General features: G+C 36.8%; 1 protein-coding gene across 10 annotated transcripts in view; it reads right to left on the bottom strand.

The window, feature by feature from the left end:
- Positions 1 to 1,223: 1,223 nt before the first annotated feature.
- NEBL (nebulette) overlaps positions 1,224 to 20,108 on the bottom strand; it is a 270,414-nt gene continuing 251,529 nt past the window's right edge. For all 10 annotated transcript variants that reach the window (XM_074865827.1, XM_074865817.1, XM_074865755.1 and 7 more), the window contains 2 exons: positions 11,725 to 11,840; positions 1,224 to 6,155 (listed from right to left, as the gene is read on the bottom strand). In XM_074865827.1, coding sequence (XP_074721928.1) covers positions 5,979 to 6,155; positions 11,725 to 11,840 — 293 coding nt within the window. In that variant the 3' untranslated portion in view covers positions 1,224 to 5,978. The remainder of the gene's footprint in view (positions 6,156 to 11,724; positions 11,841 to 20,108) is intronic.

Raw genomic sequence — 20,108 nt, forward strand, 5'->3', positions numbered from 1 at the left:
GTCAATACACAGATCCTTTTGATAATGATACTCTATGGGGTCAGTAGAGACAGGAAAGCCTTCTTCATTTCAGCCATTTGTTAGATTTGACACTGCTATTGAGTAAAGACACAATCCTTCAGATGCCAAACACACAACTCCTACCAACATCAGTGTCTCTCAGGAGGAGAGCCTTCACCTGAAATATATATTTAGTATAGAAATAGAAAATCAAGTACTCTGGTTACTCTAGCAGATTATGGAGGGATTTACAAATAAAACACATTTCAAGTGCTTGAGGTCCATTCTGGCAGCTCTTAAATCTTTTTTCTTATTGAAAACTGCTGTTTGCTACAGTATATATAAAGATTGAATTCTGCTATACTGGCAGCATTTCAATATATAAAAACACCACAGAACATGGAATCAGAGCTCTGTAACTAATTAAACTTCATAGGAAATGCTAACATGTATTTCTTAAGGAGAAGATTAGTGTGGTAGCAACTGTACATCACTTACACAGAATGAACTAACCAGCTCCATTTGTAGCTGCCATTTGACCTCATTCATTGTTAACAGCCTTCTTCAAACTAACACTTGATAAAAATTAAAAGATTCTAATGCAGTCCATTGGACTGTATGCTTAACACTCAAATAAATAAAACATGTGTCCCTAAGCATAATAATCTCTTCAACTACAGGCAGAGCAGTCCCAAAATACTTCTGGATTTTATTTTAACTTAAACTTTCTTACAAAGTTGTAAAAATAATTTATTTGTGTAAATGAATAAAGATAACCCAGGAACCACATTTGTATATAAAAATGTCTTAAAGAGGCCAGTAATCCAATTTGTTTTCATTAGTGTTGCACTGAAAGCACACCTAACCAAATGCCCATTCAAAGACCAGCAAACCGGTATCAGTCAAATCAGTGGATCTCCTTCACTTACTACGTTTGCTTATTTAAACGAACCAAGGGACATGGAATGTAATTCGCTGTTCTATGGAAGGGTTACAAATACAGACTTAAAAAGCAAATTAACCCTCTAAGGAGATGGCCCTTCTGCAACAAAATGATGTTTTAGGAAACTATCGAGTTTGAAGATAATAGTGCTAAATATTCTACTTAAGTTTGAAAACTCAAAGCTTCCTTAATTAAAAAAATATACATCTTTCATAGCTTATATTAATGGGTATGGTAGCTTTGCAGAGTATTGTTTATGAATATAATACATACATAGTGCTGGGTTTAATATTTTATTTGAATGATGTTTAATGTTATGCAAAATAAATTGCTATGTTACATCCACTGTGACATCAACTAAAATGTGAACTAGTTTGCATAGGTTAGTACTTTGGGCAGCATGATGTTGCTCTAGTCCACCAAGGCTTAAATATTCACAGTGTAGAGGAAGAAACAGGAATTAAAGCATTTCTACTAAAATATATTTTAATAGCTGGTGTTAACTTTCTGCATAACAAAAGCCAAATTAAGATGATACATCATATAATCCAAGAGTAAGTATATCTGTCCTTTGAAAAACAGTTGTTACCTTCATAGCTGTATACTCCCAAATACAGTACAGTTTTGCAAAATAACTAAAACTTTACACACTTTAAAGCAAACATAAGCCAAACTGCACAGCGGTTCATTTTTGCTTTTTATATCACACTGCAAAAACCAACAGCTGAGAGAGTTTCCACATCATGCTAATCAATGTCAATACAGTCATTGCTGTCTTCCAATGGTCTAGCAATTTCTAATAGTAATATTAAATACACATGATTGAAATGCTACAGTATAGCTTATTTCCCCCCTAAAATAATAATAATTAAACAAATGTCAACAACAACTGGATTACAACTTAAGTACAATATGCAAATTCTATTTATCAGACACAAGAAGCATATGAAATTCCTTTGAATATACTGTTGTAGTGCAGGCAGTTTAGGAAATATAGCTTTCAGGTTTTCTTTCAAAAGGAGAGATGGGGTTCCTATGGCATAAAGCTGGAGAAAATCACTAAAGCATTGCAAAATGGTTTATTCTTCTACAGCTCACCAGTACTTTGCATTTGCCAGCACATCAGTTTGGAGATCTTCTTTCAACAGCATCTTTTGTCTGTTTCAGTATATCATTTAAACATTTACTAACTAAAGCATATTCTGTATTTTAAATGGAGTATTAATCAACATAATTAAAATCTAACACTTTATACCCTGTACTACTTTCTGCCAAAGACTTCTGTATTTGTCATTTCTTTTTCATTGTACAAGATGACATGCAGTCATTGTACAATAAAAACTAGAATTACTACCTTTCCCAAGTATTGGAGACCTTCCATATCCCCAAGGAACACTCAGTAGGGACACATTTGTCAAAAATATAATCCATGGGAGGTGATTCTCTGTCAAATCCCAATCTGCTGAAGTGGTTTATGGTATGTCAAATGTAATCAAGAAAACTCTGTTTCATCAAGATTAAATGCTAATGTTCCATAATGAAAAATTACAACTGCAGTATCTGTAAGTAGCTTTGTTTAGAAAATGAAGATTAGCCAGGCAAGAAAGAGTAATGAAAAGCAAGGCACCCATTTGTTCTTGTATATATGTATGAATATGGTCTACGTTGTTTTCTACATTTATACTTCTGTTAGCAAGAATTACAGCACATTGTATCCTCTTTATTTCTAAAATGCTTAAAATGGAATGTGTGAACTTCCAACCTGAACTTTGGAACATCCTGGGAAATTTGGCTCCTTAAAAGCCTTTTCCTTTCCCCAGAAAAATGTTGTCTATAGGAAAAAAGTACAGTGAGGGGAACATGCTGTGTTAAAAAGGAATTTATACTTTAAAGGTGACAGAACAGCATATAACATCTGTTCACCCCTATGTCCCACTGCATGTAACAGGCTCCAACATATGCCTTGTAAAACCTGTGCTGGCACAACTTAGTTGCTGACTTACTTTCCCTACCTTATAAATTTTAGATCTTAAAAAACATTTTAATAATTGCACTCTGATAATTTTGGGCCTTTGATAGCATTGCTTAGAACAAAGCTGCATAATGACACTAAAGTTTGTTTTACATCAAAAAGCAGGAACCATTCCATATGAACACGAATTACTAAGCATATACAACATAAAAACCTGACTACATGAATGAGTAACTTAAAACAGATCTTAATAATTCTGCTGACATACCATTCTCAAGAGAAATACAATTCACATACTGTTCTGTTTTCTTGGTCTTTTTTATTTTGCAAATTGCTTTAGCTGCTTTGCCAGGCTAATGAATATTCAAAACTCAAAGAAAATTTTATTTCCATTGTTTAGCATAAAATAGTCCTCTAACGTTATCAAACGTTAATTTTCTGATTTACTTTTCACTATACATACAGTGTTCAACACTGTAAGCCATCTCCTCACTTAGGAAGAATGCTAGTGAATTTATAGATGGAGACTTTCTTTTTTATAAGTCACTAAAAATTGCAACTTGATGCAATATATCTATTCCCTATATTTCTTTTTATTCATATCTGGTTAACAAACTGACAACTTGTTTTTATTGTTGTCAGCATTACACAGCTAATAAAGCAGCACAGCAGCAAGTGATAGAAGCTCTGCCTCAGGCATCAATCAGAAAAATTTGCCAGCCATCGCAAGATGGGATTCCTCTCCTTGCTGTTGATGGCTAGTGATGAAAACCAACACAGAAGCAGACTGCTTCTAGCTTCTAGCTCAGCTTACCGTATCAGCCTTTTGAAAAAGCCATTTGAATTACAAAGCTTGCTAATTTAAAGTCACCAGTAATGCATAAGGGTTTGTTGCAGCAAAACTTTCAAGACTTTTAAATGACAGCAGTGTCACCCATACAGACTGCATATTTACAGTATTGCATCCCTGGTTTTAAATCACATTTTTTGTAGTTAGATGCTTCTGGTCAGCTTTAGCCTTGAAATCAGGCAGCTGACAAGAAAGCACAGGCAATTCTAAAGTCATGGACATTTTTTAATTTATTTTTTTTAATGCAGTCATTCCACCCTGTTTGGCGGCTGGGATCAGCCCCGTATTAGCAACACCTAAAAAAAAATTGCATAAGCTTTCCAATTCCTAACTGTATGAAAAAACAGAACGGTATTTGCATTGGCAATTTTCAGTTGACATAACAAATCTGTACTGCCTTCCTTCTTTATTCTTTAGATATTGGAGGCTTGCTTACTTTGTGAAATGAGAAATACAAAATTGTCTATAAACTCTGTATTTAATTCTGCTTTAAAAATTTCAGAAATGGAAGAAAGCCAGCACAGGCTCAACATTCTGAGAGCTACTCTAAAATTAAAATTCTCTATCACATGGCTGAACACCACAAATTATACTATCAGCAAAAACATTTTCTTCCTTACATGTGTATGCATCCAGGAGTAAGTTCCCACATGAATCTTGAACTCTTTTGCCCTTCCTTACAGAGTTTCTCCCTGGGAGGGAACACGGCACCCTCCTGGCACCCAGTTAAAGCAAAAGCAACTTCCCTGTGACCCAAGCCTGATGACACAGACCCTCTCACAGGTCCATTATGTCACCAGTTACCTGATCCTCTCCTCAGCCTCACAGACTGAGACCTGGATCTCTCAGTTCTGATCATAAGTTAATGGACACCAAATAGCGTATGTGAAGGTTTGTCAGCAAAATATTTTTACTGTTTTCTACAGATGGCTAAACTGAAGCATGATGGCATAGAGTATGTTGGACTTCTGTTTGGTTAGTTTTCCCTTCAGTGTCATTTATGAGAAAGATTAGATCAGTAAAAGAAAACATAGTATTTCTCCATCGTTCATCATTTGGCAAGCGTACAACCCACTGTTGGATCACCAAAATTTCTGGAGGAAATTGAAGCAATAGGCCATTGAGCTGAAATGCACTACAATAACCAGAGCTCTCCTCCACTCTTCAATGGAGGTGCAAGTATTTCTGCAGCAGGGGTAGGTACATTAGCTCATCAGCAAAGCAGCCATTAAGCAAGTTACCTGTGGTAGGAAGGAAGGATGTGACTGCAGGCTTTGTGTGACTGCACAGCACTGGGGCCTCACACAGGATATTTATTTACAGCAGTACAGGTGAAGGTTAAGGAACTAACATGAAGTATTGGTTGTACATTGCCCTAATGGAAGTTTCTATTTAAATGCTAAGTATTATTAGAAGGAAACAGAAGAGTTGACAGGTTTTATAGTCTAGATAGTCTTTGCAAGGAAATTTCTGTGGAAAAGATACCGAAGAACCAGGCATGGATCTAACTGATGGACTGGGATGCAAGCAAAGCTGATAGAAGAGGTCACAGTTGGAAATAAGAGAAAATGGGTAATCCAGGAATAAATGTGGGTATGCGAGAATCAGGAAATTTTGGCTGTCGAAACAGACCTGTTTACTGTAAGGCTGCTGGGCAGTAGGATTTCTTATTTGTTTTTTTCCACTAGCATATCACTTGTCATTATTTCAAATGACTAAATTATCTACTCAACATTTTTATTTTTATTAGGATGCTAACTGCTCAAACATTAAACACCTCCCTAATAATTTGAAGATGTGTTCAAACTCAGTGTGTTAACTGAGTGTGACTTCAGAGTGCCATAAGAAGTGAATCGATTTTATGGTTGTTATTATAAAGAGAAATAATGTCTTTGAGGTGCAGGGAAAAGGTATTTCCCCTTCACAGCTAATTGACTGAAATCTTTATAGGATTGGCAGCACCAGGCTTCCATATATGTTTTTCATTTTGAGGGAGCACTATTATAAGCAATGCTGTTTTCAAAGCTCTGAGCTTCTTGTTGATAATTTATCTTTACTTTAAAGGACTCTAAATTGGATTCTGAGTGAGAATGCAGACTCTTATAGCAGTGATAAAGTAATGAACATGTACTCTTAAAAGATTCTTCTGACTTTTTTTAAAAGGTTAGATTTTGAGTAAATCATAATAAAGCTTAAAGGACTAGAGACAAAAATTAGTTAACAAACTCAATATAATTTGCTGGAAGCATTCCTGTTTTCCCAGTTCTCTGAACAGTACCATACATCCAGCCATCATCAATTGGTTGAACATTGATGATATAATCACCATCCCTGAAGGAAACTTCATCTTCATCTTGAGCACTGTAGTCATACATAGCTCTGTATGTTCTCTGTTGAAGGAAAGAAAACAAGGCTGTAAAGTCTCAGGCCTAAACAGAGATAGATTCTTTCTGTTCTTTGCACAAAGAAAATTAAAAGAGCAGAAAAAAAGAACAGAGGGAGCAAGGCAGAGAGAGAAATCACAAGTTATCTGTTGAAAAGAAATGGTATACCCCCCACCCTGTCAAATATACAGTGAATATAGCCCCTTTTTCCAAGTACCAAAATAATTATTTTTGTGAACCTACATTGTCCAAAGTCCTCATACAAACAAATTTCAAGCCATTCACTGCCTCTTGAAATATTCCAACTGTTCTTTCATATATTCACTAGTAACAGTTCATTGTACCCAGCCATGGCTAGCTATGCTTCTGCTCCCTATCTCCATGATTCCCAAACAGCTTCTCCTGTCTCTTCACTACAGAAGAGAAACACAGTCTTCATCCAGGTCCATTAACTTTGGCATCTCACTGAATGTCCTTCACTTCATTAGGATTTTACCCCAAATTAAGAATTAGGAATCGATTATCTAAAAAAAAAAAAAAAAAAAACAAGATTTCGAAACATCTGCAAAAATATTTTTTATGAATACTTGCTTTTGCACATTCACATAAAAGATTGATCTAAACAGAACACAAAGTCCTATCATTTAGCTAAGCCAAATTTCTCTATGACTCTGTCCACTGTAAGGCAAGATTTCCATTTTCTTTCTTAGTATTTATTTCCACTCATAACCAACACAATTCTATCATTTACTGGAATTCAATGTGGATTCTCAAAATCAGAGGGAACAGTCTCCCCTTGCATCTTAACAGCAGAACAAAACTAGCTCTTTTTAAAATTCCCAGGAGTACTTTCTTTTCCTTATACTGTCTCTTGACAGAAGTCAAGAGCAGTTCAAGCATCACTGATAATATTCAATTTCTTTACCAATAATTTTTGATATGTCACCATATCTAGCTGAATTTAAAGAGAATGATTTAAAGATAAAAAAGATAAAAACAGTCAATATTTGAATTAATGCATAGTACTATTGTCTGAACCTTTTAAGAGACAGCAAACTTTGTTCTGCTTCCCAGCTGAGGAAAACAACTCTGCATTGGTTTTATTCCATCTCATATATTTTTTGTGGGTTTTTAATGAAATTATTTTCAGAAAAGATGGAGATTCCTTCACACACAGTAGGCCATTTGTCACCTGTTGGAAATGTGGGATCATCTAATCCAAGCACTATAAGGCAACTCATTATTACTGTTCTCATGCTAGAAATACACTTTTTGTCTTGATTTTGCCTTTATCATTGGTAGTGAGATTAAACACTACAGAGGAATCAACTCCTGGTTAAACACTGGAGTGTTTAACCTTTTGTGACAAACCTCTCTGAAGTGTATTTGAGTCTTGCTCTGTATAACTGTTCTCTGCCATGCCTTGTAATGTTGCTGCCCTACAGGCTGTGACCAAGAGCAATTTCCAACCAGAGGTATATGGTTTCTTGGTGGTTCCTTAATGTCTTCCAAGCATTCATGAAAGGTGATGAAAAAAAGCATCATTGTTTATGCACTACATTGAAGCAACTAATTGGGAGGGTTCTATCATCACCAAAAATTCCTTAAAGACTCACAAACTAGAAAACTAGCAGTCGGAAGATCCTAAGGAATGGTACACGCCTTTGAGAATCTTTCTTTTTTTCCAACTATTTCAACTGATCTCTCTACTGAGCCTTGAAACTAACTCCAGAAAAACGGTGAAAAATATGCTATTACATCAAGTTCAGCAGCAGTTAGTCCTTTAAACTATTTATTTCAAAAAAAGGTCCATTTAAGAAAAATGGTAGTAAGTCTATATCTGGCATAAGGCAGAGAATGGATTTTTCTCTGAGCCATGCTTATATGTCTCCCTTCAGTGGGCAAAGACTGGAGGAAGAGATTAAATGTTTTATTAAACTAATATAAAATTGGAAAAAAATAGAGAAGCTTTTGCTCACTCAGAAGGATGCTCACTCATCCTTTGAGCATCATGGCATAGGACATACTACTGCTGTCTCCTTTAAGGCAGCTTGACTACATCACTGTGGTGGCACAGTTGTGAAGACAAGCTGGTAATTTCAAACTTAAAAAAAATTTATTAGGGCCCTAAATGCTGCTGAGAAACCTAAATTTATGGCCTTAACACCTAATTAGGTGCTAAATGGCTGTCAGGAGAAATCTCCATAATAATCCTGTTAGCATTTAATGCCTAATTATCACTTCAGAGTGAAGTCTGGGCTACATAATTGAGAATTACAATGCTTAAAGGACTCAAAGCAGGGATTTTTAAAATGCATTTTAGTGAATTATTCCTCTGTCAGTAGCGAGTTTAGCAAGTACTAAGAGTATATAAGAAAGGTTGGGGTTTTGCAAAACAGTCAAATACTCACTTATCTCCCACCTCCTCAGAGGTCTAACTTGCAGCTACTGCTTAGACAGAACGGTAAGTCATGTGCATATGAAGAACTGAAGCTCAGTTGTCATATTCCCAGCTCCCCAGCCAGATGTGAGCTGACAGATGCATATTTCCACTTCATCCACCAGTTTATACTTATTCTATGCATCACTCCTTGCAAGGAGCAGTACCTGTTCCAGTGTCCTTCACATACAGGAGCTATCAAGGAAAGTCAACTTGCAACCTAGGTTTTGTTTTCCTACCACTTTTAGCGTGAGAACACCCTCTGTTATTTTCTGAAGAGGCAAACAGCCTGCAGGGGTCTGTTATAAAACACTCTGTACTCTGAGAAACAATTTAATTCAGTCCGTTATGCAGAACTGCTTGGGAAAAGTGCACAAAAGTTAAGAATCAGAAAATAACATAATTTAACTCAGGAGAAAAAAAAAAAAATCTACCAAGACTGTGTTAGGATAATGCCTGATACAAAACACAGCTCAAAATTAAATAAACCAAAACTTGAAAATTTAGAAATTAGAAAATTTCTGTTTCCCAATATAGGAAATTGGTGGACATGATTATAAAATGAACTTCTGTCTTTTGGGGACCCTGATTTGATAACAGTGCCACAAACCCGCTGAATGGTGTAGCCTTTACTAAAGCAGCTAACTCTCCAATCATCTCCACCCTGATATAACCCATGGGATCTTAATCACTCTCACCCTAGAGATGTCCTGGCCAAACTCAGGCACTGATGTGTAACTTTGTCACCTTCATTGCTTTTAGTTAAGTCTCTAACACCACTTGTGCTTTTAGATCATTATTCAGGCTAGGATTTCTTTCCTCCAGTCTCCTCCCTCTCTTACTTTCTTTTATTTCTTCCTTCCCTCTGCCTGGCTTAGCCAGACAATGCTGCATCTCTGGTAGTATTGCTCCAAGACGAGAACTGAATGGGCAGCAATGAACCTAACATTGTGTAAGTTTGTCAGATCCCTACAGCATGTCCACACCACTTTTTAAAAGCCCTCCAAGACTGCTATCAATCTTCAGTCTGTGCAAATCACTACATTTAAACACATCCACAACCAGGGGTTTCCCCCATCACACACTGAGACCCCTCTTGTACCATCCCAACAGCTGGGTGTAACATGCCCAACACACCTGAATAAACTGCACAGGCTAAAGAAAAGATAGTCTTTTGATGTGAAGGGGAAAGACAAGGGAGCATGCCAGGTTTCTAGCTGCATCTGAGATGCCTCTTCTGGAGCAGCAGCATCACCCCGGGGGTGATAAGATCATGCTTTGTCTTCCTCACCAGACCAGCAAGTTAGCAGTCAGCACCAGGCCATCAGTCCTTGATTTTCTCCCTCTGGAAATGTTTGGTGTTTACTGTCTTCAAGGAAACCCACTCTGTTTTTAACAGCAACAAGATCTGTTCAAACCATGATGTTTGCTATTTCCTTTTTTCCCCATGATAAACAGCTATTATCACTTAAAAGAACGTCAAATGAAAACAGCTTCACAAAAGAGATAAGAAATCCCGTTGAAAGAAGACACTCAGTCAATCCTTTATTTTTAAAATGCTTTAATGTCACTCCCTTCCTTTTCCTATTACCTTCACATTCCCAGTTCTGGAAGGAGAGGCAAATGGTAATTCTCAAGACAACTGAAATTATATTGTTTCAACAGGCAGCCCACCAGGTAAGTCACTGGGAGATTAGGGAAATAGTAGCCATATACCTGTCGACATAGCTGCGAAGGCTGCTAACTACATTTCAGGATTTCCAGGCATCTCCATTCTCTATCTGCTGGATTTGAAGGCTGTTTGCTTTGCTCCCCATTGACTAGCAAATCCGCTGGCAAAGCCGAGGCTTCCAGGTCTCCTGCTTTTTGGACTCTGGCCCTTTTGGAAAGCAGCCAGCTCCCCAAGTGCCTTGCAATATCCTTGGAAATTAATGGTTGATTCTAGTATCAGCTGCCTCATGGCTGTCATACAGATGCCCAAAGAGTTTCTCAGGTTATTGGCTCACCCAAAGATGCAGGTACCTGGATCCCAGACTTCCCAGCAAGTTAGACCCTCAGCTGAAAGCAGCTAAGAAACTGGCAAGTCTGGAAGCACCCAAACCTCACAGAATGTCATGATCTTTACAATATAAAATGGCATGGAGTTTCAGTCTGAAAGAACACTAGTTTCACATAATCAAGCTGTAAGTTTGGTTCATAATTAAATTCTTCATCGCTACAAAAGGTGACAGAGGTAGTAAATATACATCTATTCAAGGTAGTTTAGAATTCAAAATTACAAGTAGATATTTTTAAGGTAAAAGGTGACTGGATCTGAACTACAAAATCTCTAGGCAGTGATATGATATTAAAAAATATCATAAGCATTAAAACTGAACTATATATGTAAAGAGCTCAAAAAGAAAAAGGAAGCTCATTTTCCTAAAAAACCCAGCTGAACACCCATTCAGCTCTCCTTTCATGACCAGTTACTTCTAAAATGAAATATTCACTCCAGCTTTACATTCCACCACAATTAAGAACTTCGTGACTGTGGCCATGGTTTCATGATAAAGCTGCTTCTCAGTCGCCCAGCAGTATAGCTTGATCTGGTTCAGGCACGAGTGGGTACATGACTGTTGTGTTGAATTAGAAAGGGCACACCAATACGGAGTCTGAGCTAGCTTTATACTAGCAGAGATGAGTAATATGGATACACACAAAGCCTGCTAGTACAAAATCAGCAAGTCAGAAAATCTGAAACAAGTTTAAACCAACAGGGTGATCTTAAGAGATCAGTGGTTTTCATTCAGCGCTAGGAGTCTGAATTCATCACAGAGCATAACATCAGGGCTCAGCCTGTGAAATGCTGTCCAAGCGTCTATTTGTTTTAAGCAGGTAGAAGATTCAGTTATTTCTCTGCATTCTGGAGATCATAAATGATTTTTTTAATGTATTCTGACATAAAAATTCTTGTCACTGCCCTCAGTCAATCTTTCTTACACATGAGGATTTATCACTTACATTTAGGACTAAGACAGTCAAATAGTCCAACTATAAAACTCAAGGGGACCAATTCACTCATATTTAAGAGATTTTACAATAGCTGATGATGTTGCTTACCAAATAAAATAATTCTTTAAATCCAATACTCACCAGACCTGCTGAATGAGGTTGTGAATGCATGGACCTCATGGATGACATACTGGTCTGGTGCATGTATCCATATCCTTGGGACTGGCTTTGCTGATACGCCCCAGGGAGAACAGGGGCTGCGTGTTAAAGAAATACAGACACATTAATTAAGTTTTAAAAAAGGCCTTATCTAGAATTTTGTAGAAACTGTAGATTATTTTCATTGTAAGTAACAGTTCCTCAGTATGAAACAGTTCAGAATGACTTCCATATACAACATAAGGCTTTTCATTGGTTGAATTACACATAAATTTAGCCAAAGCTATAGCAATATATCTACAAACACTATCAAGGTTAGTTGGAAGGAAAAGCTTAATGTACCTTAAGAAGTCTGACCACAAAAAGGCGTACGAAAGCTTGAGACATCACTAACTCAACTTTGATACTGCCATAGATGACGCACTACATATCATGTGCCATAAAGTGCCATTTTTAAAGGAAAGATTAATGAAAAAAAGTATATAGTAATACAGTTTTGAAATGCTTCAGTAGAAATTCTCTGCAATTAATTCTTAACTCACTGCAAACTAACTCTTATTTATTGGGCTATGAACAAAGAAGGGCTGTGATTCACAGGAAGAGACAAAAATGTAAAAAAGTGAGCCCACAGTTGGGTTTCTTAGTTTATTCTGATTCCATCAACATTCTTAACCAAACAGAGAGATTAATGGTTACTTATATTTTCAAGTCTACCTTCTTCAGCATCTTCGTCTTACCACACAATTGTTCCATCTCTTCAACACACATTATATTTACATTATTTTAACAATTCTATATGCTAATCATTAGTATGCTGACTTCTATTGTACCAAGAGTTGCTGAAAGAGTTAATACAACCAACAAGGACTCCCTACCTCTATCGCTTAATATGAAAGCATTCATAAACCTTCCATATCTGCTCAAACACTTTACTTCAGCAACAGACCAAAACAGAATGCGTTAAAAACACGGTTGATCAAAAATCTGAGAAAAATAAGCACAGCATAAGTGACTACTCACTATTTTCCTAGCAAGCCCAATAAGAATTTTAAAAGCAAAATTAAGAGACTGCAATTGTTTTCAAAATCTAAAGACATCAGAACGAAAATGTATTTCTGTTGATACTTCTTCAAGTGGTCAATTTAGCTGGTATTCTGCTTAAATCTTCTGTCAAAAGCTGTCTTCTGCTTACAGAAGATGGAGCCCATGCAGTTCATGAGTCAAAAATCTTCAAACGTGGAGTCATTCAGCAGTCTGATACTTTCTGAGATACATCTCTTGAGCATGCTGGGAAGTAAGAATGACTTCTGGAGCAGCCATCACAAACAGATTCAGAAAGGAACAAAGCTTATGTAGTATTTAATGGGGTTCACAATGTATGGAAGGACCCAGGACTTCTAAAATGAAAAAATATGGAGCAGCAGGAAACCTCCATAAAAAATAAAAGAAGTATTCATATTTGCAGTAATAATACTCTGTCTTTCTCTGCTGCTTAAGTGATCAGGACAATAAATGCGTGTGAAAAAGGACTACCGAGAAAATGTTTGCTGAACTATTTCAGAAAGAAAAATCAATCTTGTGCTTTCAGCAAGGTGTTTTACCTATCTTGCTTCCCCAGCTAACAAAATCACTGATTTCAACAAAGGTTCTTCTTAAAACATCCATTTAGTTTTAGTTAGCATATTCAAATGCACTAAGTATGTAATTACAATTTGAGATGTTACTTTTTACTCTACTATACTTGTAAATATAATACTGTAATTTAACTAGGGTTTTTCTGATTTAGAAAACATGTTTCAAACTATTGTAATGAATAGATTGCTTTGCTAAGTGAATGAAATTAAAGTGATACACAGTCAGATGCAACACTGGAACATGATGAATAATGGATGTTTCAGAAGTGCCAAGTTCATTCTAATGACATATGAGACATTTTAAAGCAGCTTAATCATCAGAGAATTGCTGCTCATTAACATGTTCACAGGATTATCATGCATTAAGTGAATAGTCCTAAATAGTTCATCAAATAATTTGTTTCAGTGTTGTTACAATCTATTTCTACATGACCAGATGTAGCCCTTTGACAGAAAATAGAGAAAAACATAATTTAATCAAGGTTCTGCGAACAAGATGGAATGAATATATATTTTGCCTAATTCACTACCACCAGTAGGTAAGTTCATAGAAGCCAACGGAGTCTCATCTCTGCAATACAAGCAGTGAACTGGTTTTGTGCATTGAAAACTGAGCACAGCTTGAACTTTTTAACTTAATAGGAAGTAGTATCTTAAGCCAACATTGGCTGCTGATCACTCAGCACCCTGCCCGCTCCACAGTGACAAAGGGCTGGTAGCTTCTTCCTGGTCCCTGGCAGGGGCAGACACCCTGAGAGTCCCTTTCTTCTTCCTAAGAGAAGATGCTGATAGAAACTTTTTACTCTTGATTCCTGATCCCCAAAACAGATCTCTCTCAATTCCTACCAATCATTCCTTGTCAGCATAAGGTAGCGAGCCTACTGATGGTCAGCTTCATTATAGGCTCCAAATTGACAGGCTAATTTTGGGGAGGATAACTCATGCCTTCTGCCTCTGTGACAACTGTCAGCAGCAGGTCTGAGACATGCTTTCCTCTTTTGCAATCAGCTTCTTGCAAGCTGAGAGAATTCTGTCAAACTGTCTCAGCAAACCTGTTTGCTAATATACCTGCAACAATGGAAACCGTAAGCCCACGGAAATAAAGCATTTCTTTCAAAGTAAGAGAAATTTTGGGAAGCATTAGAAGCTGAAGTATTAGAAAAAGATTCTATACAAACAAAAAGAAGGAATTTCTAAGATTAGCTTTGCTAATTACCTTCCAGTCCTTTATTTAGGTGTCATATATATGAGCATATATATCAGCACATATCAGTGTTGGAAGACACTTGATCAAATAATTCCATCCTTTTTTTTCATTAAAAGAATACTGTAGTAGGGCTGCAAATAACAATCAATAGTTTTTAACAATTTTTTACAAAAGCTACTTGAATCTCCAGATGGTTGTTTATTTGGGAATCATAAACAGATTAGTGAAGAGACAACAGATCTAAGCTGTGTTTCTGGTGACATACAGATAATTCAAGGTAAGATTAAATGATGCAGAAAAAGAGTTTGATGTTTCTTCATCATCATCTCCCACAGTTAACTGCAATCTTTTGGCTCAGACCAAGGTATAAAGTTCTATAACATCATTGACTGCAGCAGCAGCAAAAGCAATGGTTTTAGTTAACCTAAGGGAACAATAAAACACGGTGGTGGAACATGAAATTCATTTAGCTGAAGCCAGATTTATTGGTGAGGGAGCCGAGGGCTGACCATTGCTCCCAGAAGTACAGGTGGATGTTTTTTCTTGTTGCATTAAGACTTTACCAGATGCATTCTGATGTATCAAAACTTACTTTTTTTCTTGTCCCACTTGCCAAGCAAGCCAGATATTCATTTTAAATTATCTACTTGAAGAAATTTATCATATATCTCTTACTATATCTTTACAGGCTTCCCCAGAGAAAAGAGAGAAAAATGAATGAACAAGATAAAAGGCAAACAGAGAGGAAGCCTCCAAGAAAAAGAAGCTGAAAGAATGATTGCAAGTACCAACTTGCTGCTCCAGACAATGGTGTCTGCGGAGTGTGTACCGATCAGGACATGCTTTGAGAAGAACTGAGAAAGAAAAAGGTCAGACCGTGAAAACAGGAAAGGAACAATTAAGAGGGTATTGTATAATTACAAGGTTAAAAAAAAAAGTTTATGCTAAAAAGAAAAATCATTTAAAAGGTAGGTTACAAGGTATATTTTATCAAAACATGCTTAAACTCTTGTTCATTCTTTTGTACAGCAGATCCTTGACAACCCATGGTACCCCACTACTAACTACTGAACTTTTTCCATTTACTGAAACACATGCTATTTACTGCACCAGATGTAAAATAGCAATCACTTCGTTTACTCTTACAGACATCATGCAGTTTTAAGCATTTACTTCTCTTCATATTTTGATGTTATCTCAATTCATGATTTCACTACTAAGTCTTCAGAAAACTCACAAAGAATATTGCAACATTTTATAACACCACCACCACCATGAGAGAGCAGGAAGTAAAAAGAAAGACAATGATTATTATGTGCTTAATTCTAGTGTCTGTAAGACACTAGAAATCAAGCTGTAGATTTTCTGAGAAGCACAGAAGTTGCAATAGAGCCAGAATACAGCATCATTGTACATCTCTGTGTTACTGACATTATCACTAACTCCCCCGAAACAGATGAAGCTGGTTATGGGAATCACATTGTTCCACATATACTGAAGTCCTTCCCCCGTTTTTCCTTGCTTCTGCCTTATTTTTCACAGGTTGCAGTGTCTAGAGCAGCCCTCATGGTCTTACTTTAGAAAGCCTCTCCCATTGCTTTCAGTTCCTTCTTTCTTTTGCCCTTCCCTTAGAAATTACACAGCTATGTCCTGTGCAGCAGAAAACACTGTCAAAGTAGTGGGGAAGCATAGGTCTAGAGTACACTTCTGGGTTACTATGCTACACCCCTCATGTTGTTCATGTGGATGGGTCACTGCTTGAACTGCACAAGCCCCTTGACCACTTCCCAGTCTAAGTTTCAAGAATACATAGCTAAAGAGATACAGCCTTAGGGTAAACTGTCATTACTGCATTGAAGCTGATGGATAATAACAACTGATCGCTTTTTAAAGCCTTCTCCAGAAAGTGTCATGGAGGTAACTTCAGTTACAAACTCTGGGTCGGTACTTTATTTTTTTGCTTTTTGCCACTTTCTCCAGATGTTGGCTGCTGCTCCCCATCATTAAAGTATTTAAAGTGTTTTGGGTTAAAATTTGTATTACCAGTCACATCCTTGAACAAAGTGGTACATTATCATCACTTACCAAGTCTGGCATATTTGCATACTATCAACAGTTTTCATCTCTTTCCTGAATCTAACTGAATTCAGTGTTTCTAATAACAAAATTACTTCCACAGTAATGCACCTGACATCACTCAGGGTCTGATTCAGCTACCCTTATGTGCTGAAGTAGTACTTCCCCTCCAGGAGTTGTCCCATCAAAATCTGCAGCAAGACTTTTGATGAAAAGATACTAATCAACCTGAGTAAGGACAGGAAAAATGAGTGCCAAACAGATCTGGGGGAGAAAAAAGCAGACTGTATGAATCATAGAATAATAGAATCATTTAGACTAGAAAGGACCTTTAAGATCATCGAGTCCAACTGTAAACCTAACACTGCCAAGTCCACCATTAAACCATGTCCCTAAGCGCCACATCTATACATCTTTTAAATAACTCCAGGGATGGTGACTCCCCCACTTCCCTGAGTAGCCTGTTTCAATGCTTGACAAAAGAACATTTATTTATATATGTATTGAAAGTTATATTTTAAATATATTTACATATAAAATATGTAAAAGTACTATATGTAAGTAACAAAGTTTCAAAAAGCTTGAATTCAAAGAAAGGAAACAAAGTGAAAAACAAGAGACAATAGAGTACAAGAGAACACGCAATAAAAAAAAAAAAGGGTCTTGATAGAACAATTAAGGTTGGAAGAGACCCCTAGAGGTAACATAGCTTGTCTCCCTTTTAAAATCAGGGCCAAATTTGCAGTTAGGTTAGGTTGCTTAAGGCCTTGTCCAGTCAATTTTCAGTTCAGGATGGAGATTTCAGTATACCTCTTTGAGCAACCACACACCCTCTAATTCCTCCCGTTTATTTCCCATGCTGTGTATATTCCTGTATAAGCTTTTGAGATGAACTCAGCACAGCATTGTGTTAACCATACAAGTATCCTGAGAAGCAATTCTAAGGAGAGATTTGAAGAAGGCTAACGCATTAATTCTCCAGAAGTTTACATCCTGCCCAAGCATGAACAGCGGGATAAATGGAACACAACTGTGGTCAACCAAGAATTTAATAAGAGTTCTAAAGAAGAAGGCCCATATCGCAGGTTAATCATAAACAAGAATCTTGATACTTTGACAGCAAGTAAGGTAGGATAGGTATGATAAGGATAGTCTGTGAAAGGCATGAAAAGAGAAGAAAAGTAGCTTGACTGCTATGACAGATGAGCTTTCAGCAGGCTTTTAAAAATGATGTGCTAAATACTACCATTCTCTGCTAAATTTAAGTGTTCAAAGAACTCAGCAGGAGTCATGAGGTGATATGTCTCAAAGAGATGTAGGCAGTCCATCCCAGATTCCCACTGCGTATCTGAGGTTGATGCTCCATGAGCTGGCTGAGGCAATCTAACGCTCCTACCTCCCTTTCTCTTCCTCTCAGCTGGGTTGTTTTTCTGCTGGCTTGGTGAGCTAAGTCAGCTCAGCAAGGGATCAGACCAACAACAGATGCAGTGCAAGGAAGGAGGCAGGACCAGGTACCCAAGGCCACAGGCAGCAGAAGGCAGCAAACTGCTGGATCAGCTCAGCTGTCCCAAGGTATGCCGTCCCAAGCACCTCATTTCTGTGCAAGCTCCCTCTGAGTTCAAACCACAGAAGAGCTGAGCCTCTCACAGATGCTTCCCTCCAGATGTCCCAGCATTCAGCTCCAAACACTGCATCCCATATAATGCAAAATGCTCCTGTGTGCTAGCATGTGGCATGCAGTGCTCAACTACTTGTATCCTACATCTCCACAGTATTTGAAAAAATTAATAGTGAAAGTTTAGAGAAGATTAAGCCTCGTGCAGTCAGCAAGAGAACTTAAAGACTTTAATGAGTGTGGAAGTACTACCCAGACATAGAGATGGTGAAGAGGTTGAGATGAGGTACAGATCTCTGCAGCATCCCCCTGGTACAGAGCAAGGGGATAGTCTCTAAAGAACATGCTAGTCACAGCCACAGGAGTGACAGGAGTATAGAGGACAAATAGAAGAGTACAGATACGTTAGATACAGATAACATTAGAAAAACATCAGTAATAATTTTCCAGTTCAGAACTGATTGCCAAGAATGCTCATATTCCAAATTGGGATTAAAAAAAAAAATAAATCTCAAAGGTTCATGCAAAAAGAAATTTTAAAAATCAGGTAAAGAAACATTTTTATAACAACCATTTTCAAAATATCTAGGTTTAATTTTGATGATTATCAATGTTTATTATAATTTATGTGACACTTCAAAATTAAACATATTTCAACATAAAGCTGGATTCTTTGTTTCAAAAATGTCAAGCTATATAACCTTAACAATCTCAAAACTTAATAAAATTAGGGATTTTGGCACTGAGACATTAATCACAAGTGATGCATTCCTACGAAGAAGTTTGGCATTAAACTGCTATCTTCCGATGAACAATATTGAAAAATTCCCAGCCAACTCTAAAGTTAAATTGCTCAGCATTATCTTTTCAAACAAGCTAGAAAATAGAAACACATACTTTAAACTGATTATAACTCTTATCTATTATAGAGTTTTATTATTTTCTAGTCAGAAAGAGTAGCACAGCACAGTCAAATTTACTGGGAATAGGTCAGACTGCATAAGCATATAAAAAGCACTAACCTGAAGATTGCAGATGGTGAGACCTGATACAGAACAGTGCTGTTTTTAGAACAGTAGAGAACAACACGGTAAAGCATCTTGGCATTTTTTCTTGTAACAGTAACTTTCCCTTCATTTCTTTTCTTTTGTTTTTTGTTTTTTTGGTTTTTTCCTTTCTTCTCTTTTCTTGCCCTTTACTCCTTAGTTAGGCTGTTTTCATGGATGTCTGAGCTACCAGGCTTGTTGCTCTCAGTGGTGCTGTCAGAAGCAGCAGTTTGTCTGCATACTATCCATTACAGGAGTCAGTATTAGTTAGTAAATTGGAATATCAAACCCAGATATAATTAGGTTGTTGAAATAACAACCTGGAAGTATGGCCTAATTCACACGGGGTGCTAATAAATATCTGCCATGCTCACTGACCTCATTAGAATTGAAGCTCTGAACTACTTGGAGTCAATGGCAAATTCAGAACATTACTAGTTTAGGAAGTTTCCATAACCTAAATTATAAAGATATAAGAAATAAACCATGCAATCTTCAAATCCTTGAAAAAAACTGAGGCAAGGGAGGATCAACAAAATGATTTATTTTGTATTAAAATAACATTAATTATTCATGATGAAAAAAAATCAGAAGGTTGCTACTCACAAGATTACTTACAATGGATAAAACAAAATGTTTTAAACTAAACCTCATTAGTGTCTAAATATATGTATCCACCATGCAAACTGAAGTAGATTACTGTGGGAAATGCAGAATCATACAATTATAACTCTTAACAGTAGTTTCACTGTAAGAAATTAAAATTTAATTTTGAATGAAATTACACA

This window comes from Strix uralensis, chromosome 1 (assembly GCF_047716275.1).
Source record: "Strix uralensis isolate ZFMK-TIS-50842 chromosome 1, bStrUra1, whole genome shotgun sequence".
NCBI lineage: Eukaryota > Metazoa > Chordata > Aves > Strigiformes > Strigidae > Strix > Strix uralensis.